The sequence below is a fragment of the Triturus cristatus genome, chromosome 8 (genome assembly GCF_964204655.1).
Source record: "Triturus cristatus chromosome 8, aTriCri1.1, whole genome shotgun sequence".
NCBI classification, from domain to species: domain Eukaryota; kingdom Metazoa; phylum Chordata; class Amphibia; order Caudata; family Salamandridae; genus Triturus; species Triturus cristatus.
In genome coordinates this window covers 867,487,267-867,507,040 of record NC_140591.1, presented here as the reverse complement: position 1 = coordinate 867,507,040, position 19,774 = coordinate 867,487,267, and the positions used below count along the sequence as shown (strand labels likewise).

General features: G+C 45.5%; 1 protein-coding gene across 1 annotated transcript in view; it reads right to left on the bottom strand.

Moving 5' to 3' along the window:
• Nucleotides 1-19,774, bottom strand: part of IMPG2 (interphotoreceptor matrix proteoglycan 2) — a 771,041-nt gene that overhangs the window by 317,852 nt on the left and 433,415 nt on the right. The window contains exon 10 of the mRNA XM_085622398.1: nt 8,495-8,656. Within this exon, the coding sequence (XP_085478524.1) occupies nt 8,495-8,656 (162 nt within the window). The remainder of the gene's footprint in view (nt 1-8,494; nt 8,657-19,774) is intronic.

Here is a 19,774-nt window from a genome sequence, read left to right as displayed (position 1 = left end):
ATTGGCCTCATTAATGATCTAATAATTACTGATAGATTTTGAGAAAAGTTATTAAAATGAAACAAGTAAAAGTGTGGCATTTTAAAATGCTTTGTACGTGTTAAAAAAACAACCGTTGACTTTCTATCAGCAGAATGAACAGTAAAAAGAAACATGGGGGCACATGCATCAAAGGTTTTTGAGAGCGCAAACGGTGCGATTCGCAAAGATCGGCTGTTTGCGCCCGCAAAAAGGCCTTTTGCGATGCATTAAAGTGTTAGGCACTCGCAATTTAAGAAATCGCAACTTATTGCAATTTCTTAAATTGCGATTGCATTTAAGGAATCGCAATTTGCAATTCCTTAAATGCAATGCTAGAAGCACTTAGAAATAGCGAATTGGCTATTTCAGGACGCAAAATACAGAGAAATTACTCTGGTCTGTATTTTGCAAAAACCTTGAAAGATGCACTAAAGAGCATTTTTCAAGGTTACACACACACATGCCCTTGGGGCATGTGTGTTTGCAACATGGGTGCACATCACAATTTGCGCATGCAATTTCGAGGGTGCAAAGGTGTCCAAATGACACCCTGTTGCACCCTCAAAATTGCATGCGCAATTTGCGAAAACCTATTGGTACTCGCAAGTTGCACATGCAATTTCCTATCCATTCCTATGGGCCTGTAGGCCCATAGGAATCAATGGGAAGCCATTCATTAATTGCGACTCGCAATTTGCGAGTCGCAATTAAGGAATGTTTAGGAATCGCTATTTTAATAGCGATTCCTACATGCATAGGCTTTTGAGAGTCCTTAATTGCGATTCCTTAATAATCGCAATTAAGGACTTGCAAAGGTTTTTCTTGATGCGTGTGCCTGATCGTGGTGGAAAACTAGTTGTGACACCAGTAGTAGTATTATGACTATCATTTCACTGCAGTAGTAAATTTAGTATTAGCATGAGTAGCAGCTTCAAAATGACTGGTAGGAAAAATACGTTTTTTTCCAAATTTTAATGTTATATTAACTAGAATCATTACAATGTGCAAAAGTCTTGGTGCAAAATATATATGTCATTTAAAAACATTTTAAAACAGTAGGCAAAGTGCAAGCTCAAAGGTGAACAGTAGAAAAATATTTTCTTAAGCGTAAAACAAGTTGTTAAGAGAAAGTGGTAGTTAAAAACTTTATGGTTCAGCTAAAATGTTGTGTCCACAGAATCATTTTGCAGGAGGGGATGTGATTTGGTTTGTGTCCTAGTGGCAGTTAAATGGCTTTTACCGTCTTCAGGGCCCTCTCTACTCCTTGGAGGCATTTTACAGTGCGGGAGATTATTCTCTGGTTGAGTTGAGGCATGTCAAAATGGCTTGTCTACAGAAGCGCACCCCTGTTTGAGACCGCTTGTTTTTGGAATGGCACTGGATAGATTGGCTCCTGTCCCCAGCTTGATTCTAACCCAAGTATTGGAATATAGGTTTCCAATTGCTTTCAAAGGAAGTGGGGGGATACACCAGTTTTCCCAGAGCCTTTTGCGATTTACACAGTCAAAGGCAGCTTGATAATTGATAAATCAGAGGTAGAGAGGAAGTTTTCAAAAGTTTGGAGGAGTTAAAGATCAGTGAGATAGCCATCGTATTTTTAATGGTTCTGTTTTCCTTGTGAAGCCTGTTTGGTTGGGAGGAATAATGGAGTTCAAGTTGGCCCAATCGCTGAGATGCTTAAGTAGGACTCTGGCGTAGTATTTCCCCTTATTATCAATGAGTGGTATTAACCTGTAGTTCCCTGGCTCGAGTTTTTTGCCTCCTTTGAAGATGGGAGAAATTATCAGGCCTCTCCATATGGCTGGGATCGTTGCTCCTGTTAAAACATGATTAAAAAGTGGCACCATTGCTTCAGCCTATTTTGTGGGGTCTGTCTTATAGACGACCTGTGGGGATACCATTTGCGTCTGGTGCTACTGTAATTCGCCCCTTTGCTATATGCCGGAGTACCTCATTGGTAGCAATGATGGACGTGCTGCCTGTAACCAACATTGGCTCCGCTACTAGTTCAGCTCCCTCCGAGTAGTCAACCCAAGTGTTTTGCAAGGTTGCATTTGTGTCAATTTGCGAGTTGAAGTGAACATAAAGGTAGACAGTCCAGGCTTCTTCTGAGATGCTGGATTCTGATCTGCAGTGGGCAGGGTTTTTTAGGGCATTCACCATTTTCTAGAACATGTTAGAGTTGTGGTCCCAGATGAGTTTAGCTCAGATTATTCTCTGGTTGAGTTGAGGTCGGACAACATGGCTTGTCTACGGGAGCGCACGCCTAACTGACTCCAAAGAGGGCGAAGCCATTTTTAGCATACGCCAACTTGTGGTCCATAAGTTCCCAGATGAGTTAGCCCAGAAAGTCTCTGTATTTTGCCTCTTAATTATCCATATTGCTTGTTTGAATTCCTATTCGGTAGCCCTCAGGTTAGTGGCATGTGTTTAATTAAGTGGAGACTGGCAGATTATTCAAAGGGCCCTGTGGACTTTCCACTTTAATTGTTTTAGCATGCCAGCCTTATGTATTTTTTTGCTGTTCAACAGAATAGGCTTGAGCTGCACTCTAACTGGGTTTACTTTTGTAGCAATCTATTTCACAAAGGTATTGATGAATGCCTCCCATTGCTCTCTAACTGAGCTTTTTAGTTGTTGAGAATGTAGCAGGTGATGTTCAGCTTATTGTGCCAAAGACCCTATTGTGTCACAGGACCATTTAACTCTTTCTAGATCAATCGAGTAAATGGAACCTATGGGTTCTGTTGTGGGTTTGTTCTTGGTCAGATTGCAGGCAAGTTCCAGCTCCTGGGAAAGATGATCACTTTCAAAACGTAGTCCTATTTTAAAGGCGAAGTCTGAGTTTAGCAGGGGGAGGGATAACAGTCTATAATCTATTAGAGAATTTCCTTTTGTACAATGAGAGGGCTGAGGGGCAGTTGAAGTGGCCGTTTAGGACTCCCAAATCAAGGTGCTCTAGTCTGCCAAGCAAAATTTGGCCAATTGGGTCCCTCTTTGCTAGGTTTATCAGAGCTTGTTTTGGGATTTCACACTGGAGGACCTGGGCCTTTATGACTTAATTTTGTGTTGACTGGCCAAGCAATTTCATATTTAAATCTCCTGTTACTATTAGCAGCAAACTTGGGTGTAATCCTCCCCCCCCCCCCTTTAAAGATGCTTTCAAATAATTTTTTCGACAACTCCCCTCGGTCTTTGCGCACAGGTGGGGCATAGATGTTTATTAATGTCGCTGCCTGTTCCTTCCCATTATTTTCAAGTGTCAGGTGCAATATTTGGAGTTTTTCAGAATCTGCTGTAAGTTCCTTGCTCCTCACTTTAAGTGCTGTCAACAGGTATGCTCCTAGACCATCATTGATTTGGACACATTTTGCATCCTTGAAGGCTGGGATCAGGCTATGGGATAAGCCCGGATTGAGACTGGCTCCAGGGCTCAGGTTTCCTGCAGAGCTATAACTATATAGGCTTGGAGGTATCTTAGTGTTTTCGGGTCTGCTAGCTTGTCCCTCAGGCTGTGAATGTTCCATGAGCAAAGTCTTAGTTTGGATGTCCTCTGACACAGTAATGCCTCTTTGGCGTCATTTCACATCGTAGGTAGCTTTTGGGTGATTGTTTCTGTGATCCTCCCCCATTCGCTCCTAGAAGTCTCCCCTCTGCGTTGAATTATTGTGTGAGTGTTTGGGTGGGGGCCTTTGTCTTGCTTTCAATGGTGATACCCCTTTTGCATTCCTGAGGACCGAGTAGGGCATTGGGAGGAGTGTTGTGTTCTCTGTCTGAGTGTCTTTGGACCTCCTCAGTGGGTGGGGATACCCTGGTTTAGGAAAGGTTTCCACATAGCACCACAGTCCATAAATTGTTTGCTTCATTTAGGACTGTCTGAACTCTTTCAGTGGATCTCCAAGTGACCTTGATTGAGTCACAGTGGTGCCCTAGTGCTAGACTGATAAACTGGACAGACTCAATTTCGGCTGAAGGGAGCCCTGCAGTTGAGGGAATCTACCTTAGCAATCTGATTATATTAACTCGGTTTAAAATATCTTCATTTTTATTTGAGCGATATTTTGGGTGGAACAAAGTTACACTTGGTGGTCCTTTTGGGGGATTATTTGGTGCGATCTTCTCTACCGGTGTCAAACAGGTTATGGCTCCCAAGGCCTGGTCACTGTTGGGATCAGATGAACCTTGGGAACATTTGTAATGAATGGATCTGCTCGAAGGTGGTTGTCTGTTAATGATGTGAACATAATCTAGCTTAGGAGGTTCTATGTTACCTCCCATGCCAAGAGGGTCCTTGTCAATTCTTTTTTCCTGCTGTTTGATGTGGGACACCTCTTTGTCTTGGGCAGTTTGAGATAGGCCATCCCCTGCCATGATGTTGAGAACCATTCTTTTTAAGGAGAGAGTGCTTTCACGATTCGCTGTTCCCAGGTTTGGTGCTGGTGGGCTTGCTGTTTCAGAATTATCTTGGCCCCTGTGAGCGACAGCATAGGCGCCTAGCCCTTGGCTGGGGGTTTCTGGTGCCTTGTCCTAATCACCATTTGGGTCTAGAGGGCTATGAACAATTTCTTGAAAGTGAGCTGCGGGATGGTTTGATATGTGTATCTCTGGGGCATGATCTGGGACCAATGCAGAATTACTAGTGCGGACTCTTTGGATCTTAGTGACTGGGCTTCATGGCTTAGGCAGAATATTGTCATTAGTGACTTGTTCTGAAGATGCCCCAACCAATTGTGAAGGATCTCTGCTGTGTCCTCCAATTTTGGTACCAGGCTTTTCAAAGATGGCATGGTTCCATAGCTACGTTTTTTTTAGGAAAAAATGTATTTTGTGGTTTTGGCTTCTTTTAGATTTTGTTTTGTTTCCTACTGCTGCGGTGGGGTGGGCTTCTTCTTTACTGGATGATTGAATTTGCATAAGTTTGTCCCTTCTGATGGCTATCTCTGAAGCTATTCCATTCTTAGTCTCTGCCCTTATCCACACTGCCTTGCCTTCTTTGGGTGGGCTTCCTGTTTTTGGGGTCCTGATTGAGCTGGACCAATATTTTGGGAGGGGCTGTGCAGGTTCATCCACTGTGGATTTTGTTTGCAGGACCATCCACAGTGGATTGTGTTTGCTCGATTACAATGGTGTCCCTGCTTAGAGCATTGCATATCTCCCGTGAGGATGGTTCTACGTTTGCTTTTGGATTGTTAATCGCGTTTAAATCCTCAATTGCCCCCTCCAGGAACTCGGGTAGTGTGCTCTGCTTCTCCAGGTCTGGGGAGAATGTGCACCTAGGGGTAAGTTTCATTGTTTTATTTTGAACCCTTTTGATTATCTTATTCAGGTAGGCAATTTTGCAGTCAATTCCAGCAATGTGGGCTGCTACGGTGTTCAAAACCTTAATTTATACGTCCACTTTGACTGAGTGGTATACCAAGGCATCGACCATTGATTGAATGGTCTTTAACATGGAAGGCCAAATGCTGTTATGCGACTGGTTCGATTGCTTTATCATGTTTCCGGGGGACATACCCCTGGGTGATGGTGGAGTCTCCTCTGTTCCCTCTGTATCCTCTGTTGAGCGCTTATGATCCTTCTCTGACACATAAGAAGCCAGCAGTTCGTTCCACTCTTCTTGTGTTAGGTCAGAGAATTCCATTCCTGCTTCTGCATTTGTAGCATTCTTTGCTGGGGAGGTGAGCCGTTTTGAGCCGTGTCAGCCGTTCCTCTGCTATTTGGCCTTCTTGAGCTTTCCTCCACCTCCTAATGGGTTAAATAGTTTGTCGATTTTGGGGGGGCTTCTTCCTAAGCTGAACCCTGCCGTGCAGCCCGTTGGCTGGCACGCTGATTGGCGGGGGCTCCAATTTAAGATCTCAGATTTGCTTGCATTTGCTTGGGTCAATTTTCGTACCCTATTACTGGACTGTTTGAGCTGTTTTCCTTAGGACCCTGCTCCAGTCTTGACTCTGGGGCTGTCCAATGCAGCTTCCTCTAGGTGGTCTGGAGTTCCCAGTCGTTGACTTCCAGTGTCGTTGGACACGATGACCATTGTCAGGTGGAGGGGCTGGCGCTATTCGAGATTTGCTAAGAGGTGTCTGATTGGAGATTTGTACTTTTGTTTGGCTGAATATGGTCGGTGTGAATGGGACTGGCAGCCCCATGTTTGGTGTAGTCTTTCTAAAGTTGAAACTTGGTGGTTATTTTTGGCGGCCATCGGAGTCCCCGGTTTCACAGACGTTTGCAAGTGGTGGTCCACAGGCAATACGTTTCTTCCATTTGCTTCTGTGCTGTGGTGAATTTATCGATCTCCCTGACCTCATGATTAATTGTGGCTGTTGCAATTAGTGGTGGTGCCATTGACAGGGTTGGTCAGTACTCTGTCATGTGAGCCCTCGTTGTATTACACAGACCCTCGGCTCTTTGCTGAGTCTGTGTGTTGAGAGTTTTGTCACTGGTGATCCCTTGTTTTGTGTACTTGGGTGCTTTCAAGTTCCTTAAGATTCACCACTTGTTTTTTCAGCCCCTTTTGGGTTTCTCTTGAGGAGTTATACCTGGCCTTGATCCAGCTGGACTGCTGGTCAGCTTTGTCTGTTGTCTTTTACTGGGTGCGCCGCCTCACCCCGTATTGGTCCTTCTTGTGATAGCTTTGCTGACTTTGCCAGGGGGGGGGGCGCAAGCATGGTTCAGGGGTTCTGACCCCCGTGTGTGAGTGAAGGAGTGAGAGAAGAGGGGCAATGAGGGGATAACATGCTGGGCAAACCGCACCAGTACCAATACCGGCCGCCTCCACTCACCGTAGCCCTCAAGCCCTGTAGGCAGCTGCCTCTGCTTTCTTTTGCCTTGCTGTTGCTAGCCACCGGGGCTGGAGACATGGCCAGAAGCTAGGTGGGAATTGGCAGTTGGTAACTCTGACCTGCTCTGTGGCCCCCCAACAAGGGGCATTTCACTGCTGCTCCTGCTCTCCTCTTTTCTTCTTGCCCTTCACTTACCTCTCCTCACCTCAAGATGATGTGCAGTATTGAGGCTATATTGCTGCGTTGGAGCAATGATATTTCCAGCCCGCTCTCGTCAGGGAGCAGAGATCTCCCCTGTGGCAGTTGAGATCTACAACAACAACAGAGGCCAGGCACATCTGCTGGTGGACCATGAGGTATCGGGCCACGGTGCCCCATGCCACTCTGGCTCAGTCCCGGCAGCAGGAATAGGCACAGATGCTGGCACGGGCAAGTCCTTGTGGAAGCCGTCATAGTACCGCTAGCTTGGGTGGGTTCGATGAGCGCGGCACTTTGGTTGTGGCGGCTCAGAAGTGGGCGGGCCCATCGTCTCGTATCCCCGCATATGCGTATAAGTAAAGACTTATAGTAGTAGCAGCAGCATTGTAAGTAGTAATATATTGCTTAGTATTATGAATGGTAGTAACAAGAGAAGTACTGATAGTATTGGTTGTATTATTAATACTACTGCCAGCAGCATTTCCTAGAGTAGTGGTGCCATTACTAATAATACTAGCAACTATAATATGGGGAATGAGAGTGTTAATATTGGTATTTGTATTCATACTTGGTAAACCACTCTTACTATTACAATTACTATTATAAGACAAATAACACTGCCACTAGTAGTAGCTGTTGAAGGATATATTAATTTTATTGGGGAAACTAGCTCTAGTAGCAACAGACGACACCACATCAGCAGTAATGACAGTAGTATCAGTAAAGGCAGCACTGGTAACAGTAGTTTACTCCCCCTGTCAACTTTGGTATCCCCATTAAAACACCTCACGCTCCTCTCTTGTCCCTTTTTTGAGAGTTGTAGCCCACACTGTATACCTTGCGGTTACAGTGTGCAAGAGGGGACCCAATGATGAAGCATGTCACCCTTGGGTGAGTGAGGGTTCTCGTCTTTAAAAGAAAAGATTTCTTTTGCCTCCCTTCCTTACACACACTTATTTTGCTTCTTAAGGACAGTAGCATTTCATCACTTCTAGTGAGATACATTCAACAGTAGTGAGGGAACATACTATAGTTTAAAAGGAGAATAGTCTCTGTTAGTCTTAGTATTGATTTAAATGTTACGTTTTTTATTGTGCAAATGTTAGAGGTAAATGAAATGGAACTGTTACGAACTGAATTGTTGTAATTGACTGGCTACATTTTTAAAGTACTCAGTGCCCGCCATTCTCTCTTGGCCTCCTAATGTAATTACATTTTAGGCGAAAATGCAGTAGATTAAACAACCTCTGTGAATTTGGAAGATGGAACTGGAATTCATGATATAACATATAAGCGAGTTAATGTCTTATAAGGCAGTAAGCACAGTGTGGTAAAGTAGCACTGTAAGGAGATTGTGGCATGATATGGTCTAACACCAGTATCTGTAGCCAAGCATGCCTTATCCACCTCCACTTCTCAGCCAGTGTCATAGTTGTTTGCTTAGCGTGGTCACTTGCAGGAATTGAAACATGCACCAAATGAAAAGCAGAACATAATACCTGAGAAATAAACAGTTTGGAAAGTTCCTGATACTCCGCACTGGACTTGTCACTCAGCTCCACCTTATATTTTTCTCCAGGAAGGTAAATGCTGAATTCAACCATCTGCTCTGCGATCAACTTCACGGGCCTCTGGGTCACCTGCTCAATTTCATTGTTTATCTGTTAAAAATAAGCCATTGACACGGGTTGACCTCTTTAATACATTATAAATACACATTTAAATTAAAGCAGCAATCAATGAAATTATCTTTGGGACTAAAAATAATGTGGTATCGTGTGTGTGTCCTATCCATATTTTTATAATTTTCAACAGCCTCTGTATGAGTTCTGTCATCTTGCCTTCTTCATACCAGTAAGGATGTGAAAAAATAAGGTGGGAACTTACTTGCAGACTGTTATTTGGCATGGAAGCATACAATACTTTCATGTATCTACTGTTGCCATCTTGTAGTCATCAGTTCTTACTTTCTTCTAATGTTCTTTAGCTATCTAAGTGTTTTCCCACAGTAAACGCTATCCCAACGTTTGTACTGGTGGACTAGCCACATGTCAACCATACCTCTTCTGAGCAGCTCTAATAATTGGGAGAAAACGTTTGACTATTGGGAAGCAAAGCTAATATATGCAACATACTATATGCTGAGTGCACAGAGATATTGGGAGGTATCTGTACAGAGAGTCTGGGTACCCTGAATTTGTATACAGTTAATTAATCGTGTGTATGCACAGAACACATACATGAGAAGTGTGTAGGAGGGCATTTTGGTGTAGGATACAGAAATCTCAAAAATATGTACGAGCAGAATACAAAACTGCCACAAACACATGTAGAACTTATGTTAAAAGGGGATGCAGAAAACATGCAGAACCTGTGTTGAAAGGATATAGAGAAAAGAGTTACTAGGATACCCAGAAGAAGAAATACACAGACAAGACACTGATATCTAATGTTTGTGTAGGCCCATTGATGGAAGGATTATATGTGAAGAACATGCTGGGCCTGATTCACTACTATCTTTATGTCCGCACTCGGGGAGGAGATCCAGCCAGAGTGCAGACATAACGATAGTACTTGTAAATGCCCTTTGTGAATTCTCAAAGTCGTAAACTTAAATGTTTGGAGCTTTGTGAATTGGGCCCATGGTTTGTAACGCGAATAGAATTGAAAAGGAATAAATATGGTAATGGTTTTGAGGTGTGAGGGGGCAAGTTTGAGCAGGTAAGGTGGTGTCGGTTTGGTCAGGAAATGAAGGTTCAAGATTGGATTGGGAATGTATTTAGAATGAAGGGAGAGCAACATAAAAAAGACGGAGCAAGGCAGGTGGGTAATCTTGTATCATTTTCTATCAAAGCAAATTAAAGTGTTGCAGAGATTCTGGTTAGAAACAGAACTTGCCTGGGACCACAGAACATCATTATGTAGGGATAGAGTAATCATACCACATCAGTACCTATCGCCCCATATCCAACTAGCTAATAGTGCCTCACTTGCCCTCCTAACCTTTCCAGAAACACAAGTGATTTGGCACCCAAGAGCACAACACTCTTGGCCCTCTCAGGGATCACGGTAGCAGGTCATCATCTTTCGTTCTCTCACTCGTACATGTCCACAATAAATAAAAAGAGACACAAAGAAAGCTTACAATATTTATTGAAACTATCATGCTCTATTATGGAGAAACTGTTCTGCAATAAGAAATCATATGCACATCAACAATGTGATTAGCATTATTAGGAGACGGTACACAATAAAAAGACCGGTCATATTAGATGACAGATTTGCCTAAGCCTAACCTCATCATGGAATACAATAATATATAATAGATCTCTGGGATTAGTGGTGAACCCTGTGCCTGGCATACAGAGGTAGTTGTTCTACATCTTAGCTGCTGCAGCTCTCGCCTCTCAGGATCTTTGCTCTGCAAGTACGTCTGCGCTCTGTGTGTTTTCAAAACATCAATTCCCAAGTTATATGATAAAAGTGGGTGTGCAGGGGCGTGGCCAGCCATCATGGCCGCAAGGACATATTTCCAATTGGCCCTGCGATGAGCCCAGCGAGTCGGATCATTTCGCTTCACTGCACCCGGTGGAAACATCCCGGAATGCCGGTGCCAAGCGAGCGAAAATAAGCGGACCCTTCAGGAAGACCTTCATTGAGCAGATAGGTGCGGCGTCCATTGCCAGACTGCAACAGCGGACCCGCGGATTGAGGCCAAGATGGCGGTGGTGCCATGCAGCCACTAGGATCCCGATCAAGTGGCTTCCATATGACTGGATCCAGCGGAGGACCGCGACCTAAGTGAGGGATTGCTGACCTGGGGGGGTGCCCCTGATCCCACTGCGTGAGTGAGAAGTTTGAGACGCGGTCGCAGTGAGGATCGGCAACACTCATGGGGAGATATGATTGAACGGGACTTTGTTCAGCTGGTCTACCTGGGTCCCTGTAACTGGCCAGTGCTTGGCAGTTCGGGCTGGACTGTTCCCATGAGGCACAGGGTCAGACTGATTTGCATATGGCCATGTCTGAACTGGGGTGGCAGAGTGATGATCGATTAAACCCAGAGCGGTTGACTGGGGGTGAGTGCTTGCAATGTTCAGCACTCCGTCCATCATCCCCTTTGGTTTTGCTGTATCAGAATAAAGCCTACAGGTAGATGGAGGACAGTTTGGTTAAAAACAGACCTTCCACTTTGAAAGAGGCTATTTTTGAATTTACACCACAGAGTTAGTTGCCAGCTAGAGAGATAGGAAGCTTAAAAGAATCGAGTCATTATGTTTCATCTATTTATGTTTATGTTACCGACAGACAACCCCCTGTGTTGGAAAAATGTCCACAAAAAAATAGTTATAAGATCTCCGTACATTGGATTTTGAAAGTAAATTTCAGATTCAAAAGCAAGAAGCATGCTCTGTCTCTCTAGTCTTTGCATTTCACCATATGTTTAAGTTTGGAACTTCAGGTTCAACATTTGCATGAACAAATTGTATAGTCCTGTGTAAATCTGTTTAAAATGTGCTTATTTCCGTCTTCAGTTCTCTTATTGACCAAAATTAAGCACCTCCATCTAAAATGTGCATTTTGTAATTCAAATCTTGTGCCATCTGAGTCTAGTTAGTGGATTTATACTGATCTGTATGTGGGAATAAAACATCGGAATAAGTCCTAACAAATATAATAAGGGTACAGGTACGAATTTCGGCACAGCAGGTCAGAGAATCAGCAAAGTGGCATATTCTGTTTGAAAATTTGCTGCATAAAAGTGAAACAAAAAACAATGTCAAGTGAGATGCACATCATTGAGAAATGCATCTGAATATTTAGAGGATCTTGGATCTCCTTTTTTGGACCAGCCAAGCTCAGGCAATTGTCTTGGAATTTTTCATTGTCTTTGGTGTTTTCACTCTCAGTGAGAATATTATATACTTATAGGCATAGTTTTAGTGTTCCTTGAGCAAAGTCCTCTGGTGCACGAGCCGAGAAAGCAATGTGGCTTCTTAAGGCTTGACATTGTGGTCAGAGGGGAGGCCGCGGCGTCAGCGGCTCCCCCAGCATGGCAGGCATTGGCGGGTGTGGCTGCGGCAGTGGTAGCATGCTCACAGCCGCGAAAGTGGCTGGCAGCATTGTCTGCAGAAGCAGGGGTAAGTGGGAGAGACCACACTTTGTCCAGGAGAGTGGCCCCTCGAAGTATGGCTAAGATGGGAGCAGGGCCATCCGGCTTGGGCCAGGCCTTCATTGGGCATGCCCGCATCTGGGGTGTTTACTGGGCAAGCAGCGGCAATGGTAAGATGCCATGGCCTGGGCATCGGTGTTTTGTAGCTATGGCCACAGGGACACCTGGTGCCCAGGAAGGAAGCACAGCAGCCCCTCTATGTACACTGTGCGAATATGATGCCACTAGGAGCAGAAATGGGCAAGAGCGGTCATCATCAGCTGAGCTGCCAGCTCACTCAAATTTTGGGCCGAATCCTCTGAGCTGCTCGCATAGAGAGTGGAATCAGTAGGCCTGAGGCAGTGGGAGGAGGGGTTGAGGTGGGGCCATGAAGGCAGTTTAAAGGCTGAAGCTGACCTCATATGTAAACAGCAGGTGGTGAGGTTTGCACCGCCTGCTGGGACACTGCATTAGGCAGATGAGAGTGCCCAGGATGCAAGTGAGGTGGTGTTGATCCCTGGTACCGACAGGGACACAGCAGATTGGGGGGCTTTGATATATTTGGCCACTGGGAGGAGGAAGTGAGGGGAGGGGATAGGGTGGCGCAGCTGGATGCATATTTGGGGGAAGGATGGGTCCCTCAGTGGGACAATGAGGGGCCCCAGGCTCTGGGACCTCGAGGGAGACTTTGAGGGGAGGTTGAGCCGTACTCTGTAGAGGTGAGAAGGGATACTTTTAGGTCAGGGAAGGGCCCTGCATCTGCTATAGTAGTGGCCATGCTAGAGCGGAGCATGGAGGAGGATGACAGGGATGACGAGCTAATGGAAGGTGAGGATTTCATAGACGCAGCCATTCGGCAGCCCCAGGGGGGTGTGGGGGGACGTCCATGTGTGGGAGAGAGGTCACTATGATTGGTATGAGGGCATGGGGGTGCAACTGAAATGTCGAGGTAGGCGCAGGCTACCAGCACATCAGTCTTGTCATCTTTCTTACAGGTTCAGGAGTGGCGCAGATATCCAGATTCAGTAAAGCTGAGAGTGGCTCCTTATCACCAAGGGGAAGAGAGGGCTGGGCCCAGCACAGTTCACCTGATGTTGGCAGGGGATCCCTGCGTGGCCAACATACAAAGGTCCAGAATGACCTCATTGGCCCCTTTGACTGGTATTTCTAAGACGGGCTCTGGCAGGCCTACTGTGGTGGCCAAGGAAGTAGTGTTGGTGGGGTGGCAGAGACGGGTTAATTTCAGCCCCCCTGGACGCTGCACGTTGCACTGCGGCTTCAACTTATGAGTCGGTTCCCAGCCAGGATGGGTGTGCAGGCCACAGTTGGGGGTGAAATTGTGAACCCGCTAGGGGTCACAGTACTAGACTATGAGGAGGATAGTCTTGAAGAAGGCGGAGTGCGGGATGAGGAGCCAGGGAGTGTTGGGGGGCTCAACTAAACAAATGTCAAGTGTGTTACAGGCTAACGAGAAGCAGCTGACTTGGGTGTCGGAGGTGGAGAGGCCCCTGGTGAGGCAGACTGCAACAGTACAGGCACCAGCCTTGGCGCCAGGTAAAGCCAAGGACATAGCAGCAGCATCAAAGATGGTATCCATTGGCGTGGATGTGGGTGGCAAGCTGGGAGGGGGAGGGAACGTTTGCATAAGAGGAAGTACATGATAGATGTGGGTGTGGGCACTGACGAACGAGACAGTGCCCATAGTAATCAAAGCGCAGCAAGCAAAATGGTGGCTGGCACAATCACAGGGGCAGGTGGTGGGGGGCAGAAGAGAAAGATGGGCCAACAAAGAACTCACGCTAAAGAAGTTATCCTGCATGGGTGTTACTAAGCCGTTGGGAGCTCATCTCATGTTGGCCACGAAAGAGCGTATTTGGAAGGGAGAGTATGTGGAGAAGGTTAAACTCTTCCATAGAGGGGTGCGCTCCAAGGAGAGTTCAAAAGATGGAGAATATGAGCTGGCAAAGTGACCAAAGATACCCTTCACAATAGAGAATTTGACTGGAGAATTTTTAACTTACGCCATCGGCTATTGCCAAAAATATCCAGAGCACTGCCTGGCCATGTTTAAGTACATGGACATCTTCCAGAAGGCCCAAATCACAAGGGGAGGCTTGGCCTGGGACCCTGAGGATTAATGGGGGGAACTGGATTCTGATCTCTGGCAGCACATCATGGGGGGCCGCAAAATTGGGCATGACTATTTTTACAGCAAGAGGCCTGCCAATAGTATATTGGCCCTTTCAAGGGCTGTCCCACCCGGGGAGGGGTGGGGGTGGTAGCAATGTCACAGCCAGGGACTGGGGGCATCAGCTGGGATTTTAACAAAGGAATGTGCACTCTGGAATATTGTAAATTCTGCCACGAGTGCTCAAAATGTACGGCCCGACACCCCCTTGCCAACAGTTTTTGAGCCGCTAGTAGCTACCAGGAACAGGGGATGGGCTGAGGCAGCAGCATGGGGCAGTCAAGGGATGCATCAGCAGTGGATGGCTTACAGAATAGCATTAGCAGCGCTGCACTAGGGTTTTGCTTCTGAGAAGTTTGCTGTGCTTAATCTGTGATAAGTCATAAATGTTCATTAGCATGCCACCAAATGTTTGTCGACCAATCACAGCACCCTTTTTTTCTGCAGTATTCACGGTTTTATATCCAAAGCCATTTGTACAGAAAAGACTGACTCTCAAAATAGCATAAACAACCTATCAGCAGGGTGCAGCCTACAGGGAAGGCAGGATGAGTGTCAGCTTCCGGGCAGGAAAAGGGACGGGATTTGCCAAAGCAAAGGGCGAAGCTGAGGAGGCGGCGAAGTCTCAGGTCATAGTTAAGCTTACTCATAGTGCACTGTGGGCTTCTTGATTGATGGGAGAAAGGATGACTAAAGAAAGCACTGTAATGAGCTTACAGTTCTGGAGGGTTTTGATGGTGTACATAAAACATCGCCCTTAAATTGCCAACAACCACACATACATTTTTGTGCAAATTGAGTGTATTAGTGTGAAGAAAAATTCCAATGAAGACACGGATGCGTACATTTTGCGTCTCCATTATTTACTGAACAGCTTGCAGTCAAGAAAATATAAATTCAGGTCTTACTATTCAATAAAATCACGCTGGGGGGTTTCATTTATCGTTTTAGAACAAAATGATTTTCTTACAAAATAAGATATAACACACTCTGCCCTAACATATTTATTTAGCTCATAGTTCAAGTATGCATTTGTTTCTCATAGGGAATGTATTTCTATTAGTGGGACACGTGTTTTCAAGATGGTTTCCGCAGTGAAACACCTGTCGTTTGACGGATGTTGCTGCTCATGAGCAAAATGCACCCAATGGATTCTAAATGGAAGATGCCTCCTCTACCCATCCTGCTGGCCTACAAAAGGCAAAACTCAGGCAAAATGCCATCACTGACGATTTGTGAAACTTCAACCACACATTGTGTCAGTCTATTGAGCGGATCCAGCCAGTAAATGACGGGGTCAACAGGGCATTGCGAAGGTGGCTGACCAACTGTCGCGTGGGCTGGTCTGAAAATGTCAATTACACTTAAAATGCAAACTTTTAAAGCCCATCCCTGTGTTATGTTTACTTTTTTAGAAACATCTCGTAGACGTTTCTATAAAAAAAACAGTTTTCAGTGAGTAAATAAAATATTCGGAGTATATTTGTTTAAAACGATGATGCCTGGTGATTCTGATAATTGTCAGAGAGGCTTTCAATTGTAGATTTCCTTATCGCCTCTGATTATACCAACCCATCTATTTATCACATTTACATATTACAGCTCCTGGAAATAGCGAGGGGAAACAGAGAGGAAAGGATTTATTTTCTTGTGTTAGGGAACCGGCCGCTCCAAGTTTAGCCAGATTTAACGTTAACTCATACTAGAATTATTGTTGACGTCAGGTCCAATAGGCTTCTGAAACTTGGCACCACCAGTGCGAAACTCTTCCACGCTACCCCCGGGGCTGCTTACTTTTGGGTTTATTTTTCCATCGGGCACAGTTCATTCTACGTCGCCGGTGGGCTCCGCTTGTGCCCGCACCCGAGGCAGTTGCCACAGCCTCTCTCACTCGCCGCGCTGAGGCATTGGCTGGCGCTGGGAACGGCCAGCCCTCTACCAGGCACCATTCACTCTCTCTCGCAGGGGGCTCACCTTCGTCTTCAGATGCAGGGTGGGCTCCCGTGGACCTACCGCTGCTCAGGGCACTCTTCTCAGCGTGCCATGGACCCATGACACTTTCCACACTCGCTGGCTCTGCTCGGCTCGCACTTCTCCCACACTGATCTACCACACCTGCGGGCGCCTCCACGCAGGGGGCGGATTAAGGCAGGCACATGAGGTGTGGGGTGGGCTCCCGATCACCTTCTCCAACTCACGTTAGGCCCGGGGCTTTTCACATGTCTCCTCGCAGGGGGGTGCCTTTCGCACGGCAGCTCTCTCCCCCTTTTTCCTCCATTTGCTGTGCTGCTGCATGCATGGGCACAGCCCCCTCGTGACCAATGTAGAGTTGGCGGGCACTAGGCCCACATACTCTAATAATGAAGTACACAGACACGGCTGGTTAGGGTGGATAACTGGCCCAGAGCACGTGCGCTCGGCCCCTTTTATTGTCAGGGTCACCTGACTGGTGACGCCTCTGGTGGGTGGGTGTTTAGTGTGTGATACAGGAGAGCAAAACACTAGAACGTATCCAGCCGGATACTACAATATCAATAACTGGTTGAATAAAGAATTGTGAACAACTATCTATAATCGCAAGCCAAGAGATGTTGAGGCTGTGTTGCAATTTATGTTACTTTGTATTTATTCTCTGTGTGAGAATTTGGGTTATTGGTTGAGAGGGTGAAACCATACTCAAGCAACAGCCACAATCCCTGTCCGCATAAACCACAAAAAGTCATCAAATTAACCTGTGCCTAAACCTCTGCTACCTTGGCACACAAGCAGTCAGGCTTAACTTAGAGGCATTGCGTAAAGTATTTATGTTGTTATGTTTTTGTATTTCTACATCGCCCAAATCACCCGAGAAATATCCAAAAGATTGCTTATTTATACAGCCCACAAACTGTAATAAGGTGAAAACACAACACAAGAAAAATCCCACACGAATTTAGGAAAATAGAGCAAGATTTAATAAATTATTTGACACCAAAATGAAAAAATCCAATCAGTCGAACAGAAGATATGCAATTTCAGAGTTTTAGATAAGGATAGTGTCTAAAAGCACAAAGCGCCACACGTGTTTATCTGGGTTATCTGGTCATACTAGATCAGGTGGAAAGTGACCAGTTTAGGCCGACCATGATGAAGTGGGAGCTGAATACAGAGACTAGGTTAGACCGGCTAAAAAAGTTCTCAAAGTCTGGGGTGAAAAGTCCAGTATGTGGTGGAGGAGGCCATAAGGAGAATGTCGTAGATGATCATCGCTATAGTGCAAAGAGCAGGCCGGGCATTACAGATGGTCGCCGCTGTAGAGTCAAGATCCTGTTGGGCGTCATGGATGGTCGTTGCTGAAGCTTTGCATTGGCAGACACACTGGGCTGTCTATGCTGTAGCGCGAAGTGTAGATCATGCAAAGAGTCGGGAGTAACAGGCCCGCTCACAGTTGCAAACAGGCCAAAATTTCAGGCTTTCTCCTTTGTGTTCAGAGGACTTAACCCTGATGTCAACCAAGGGCCAGGACACTTGGGGATCAAGGACTCACTTTTGAAGAGTCCAGCATGGCTCAGGCACGTCCAGTTGCAGGCCCAGGTAGGTTCAGTTGCAGCAGATCAGCTGGGCAGTTGCAAGGAGGCCTCTGGAGCTTGTTATGTCCCTGTAGCTTAGACAGGAGGTCAGCCAACTGACCCTTTTGAGTCACTCAGGTAGCCTGGGATAAAGGCAACAGGTCCAGTCTTCCTTCTCAGACAGCAGGGCAGGCCACCAGCAGCAGTGTAGTCCTCTGACAGCAGGGAAGTTATTTTTCTATAGTATCCAGAGGTCCAGGAGTGTTCTGAAGAGAGAGTCTCAGGGTCCAATATTATACCTGGTTCCAGCTTTGAAGTGGGAAACACTTATAGAGTTTTCTCCCCACTGATGGCTCTGGAAATTCCTTCCTCCCTGTCCTGGACCCAGGATGTCTCGGGGGACAAAAGCTAGTGTGAAGTCCTTGTTGGTGTGCTGAGGCAGTTCCTTCAAAATGTAAGTGTGGTAGGTGACAGCTCCGCCCGCCCATCTTGTCAGGATGGCCCATTTTACAAACAGCCAGTCCCTTTTTGTGACACTGTCTGGGAGGGGTACACAAAAGCCAACTGCCAACTACACCTAGTCATGTGCCCCAGGACACAGACTGTAGGCCCCAAAATGATTAGGACAAGAAAATGCCAACTTTCTAAAAGTTGAAAAAGCAAAACTAGGAGCCAAGTCTTAGACAGATGGGGCACTACCTTGAGAACTCAAATGGTGAGTGTATTAGCTAAATATTAATCAGAAACCTTTAATTAAGTCAACTTATGAAATCAAAAATTCATCTAATAACAGAAATCTTGCAATATTTCCAAGAAATGATGATGGCTGTATCCAATGCTGAATCTTCAATTTGCTTTATTCGAAGACGATATCTTCAACAGATATTGTTATTGATTGTTAAATCAAAATGATGCATTTAAACGTGGATATTCATTCCCAATGCATTTCGGGTGTGCTCTCACCCTTCGTCAGGGGAAATTTACAGAACAACATATATACAATCAATCCAATTACTCATATAACAAAAAGGCTTGTTAATGTTCCTGCATCCGGAACGGTTACTGCAAATGCAACTCTTACAATCGAATGGTAATATGTGACTTAATCATTTCACAATCATTCAAAGGATAATCATTAGTTCCTGTATATCAAGAAAAACCAGTGGAAGAAATAGTATAAGAACCAGCATAGCGATAGGAAGCCGGAAGGAATCCAAAACTGACGTGACAGGCCGTGTTTTAAAAGATGATGAAATGCGAAATGAGAATCACCCATGATAGACGTGCATGGTGAACCTGATGAGTTAACTCCACTACCACACTAAAAACTGTACTCTGAAAAACTACTACGTGAAGTAAAAATCGCCTGTGAAGAATGTACGCAATGTAAATAATAATGATAAATACCTCCACTTCAATGCTAGAGACAGTGTTCAAAAGGAAACTGCCGGGCTAGTCCAAAAGCAGCCGAACATCAACTCATGACACCAAACTCTTGGCCTCAAAGCAAGGACCCTACGGTGAAAATTACAAAAATACATAATCTCCCTGCTGCACCTTCAAATACGTGACTAATACTGAAACAAATAAAGACTCCAAGTTTACCTCCAAGTTTGTAACGTTACTGGCGACTGTACAAAAACGTATTCAGTAAGTGGCAACTGTCCTTGTGGACTTCTGGTGTGAAAGCTGCAAAATTAAAAGAAGTGCTGATGACCTTAAATGCCCTGATGTACTCCGTAAAATCAGTAAATCATTCTAAGGTTGTATGAAGCTCACCTCGTCTCTGACGTCCGAAGTGGACGCCAAACCCTTCACGCGCTGTATCTAATAAATCCCGTTAGCATCTGTGGCAGACCGTATATTGTAAGTCAACGCCTGAGTACAGCTC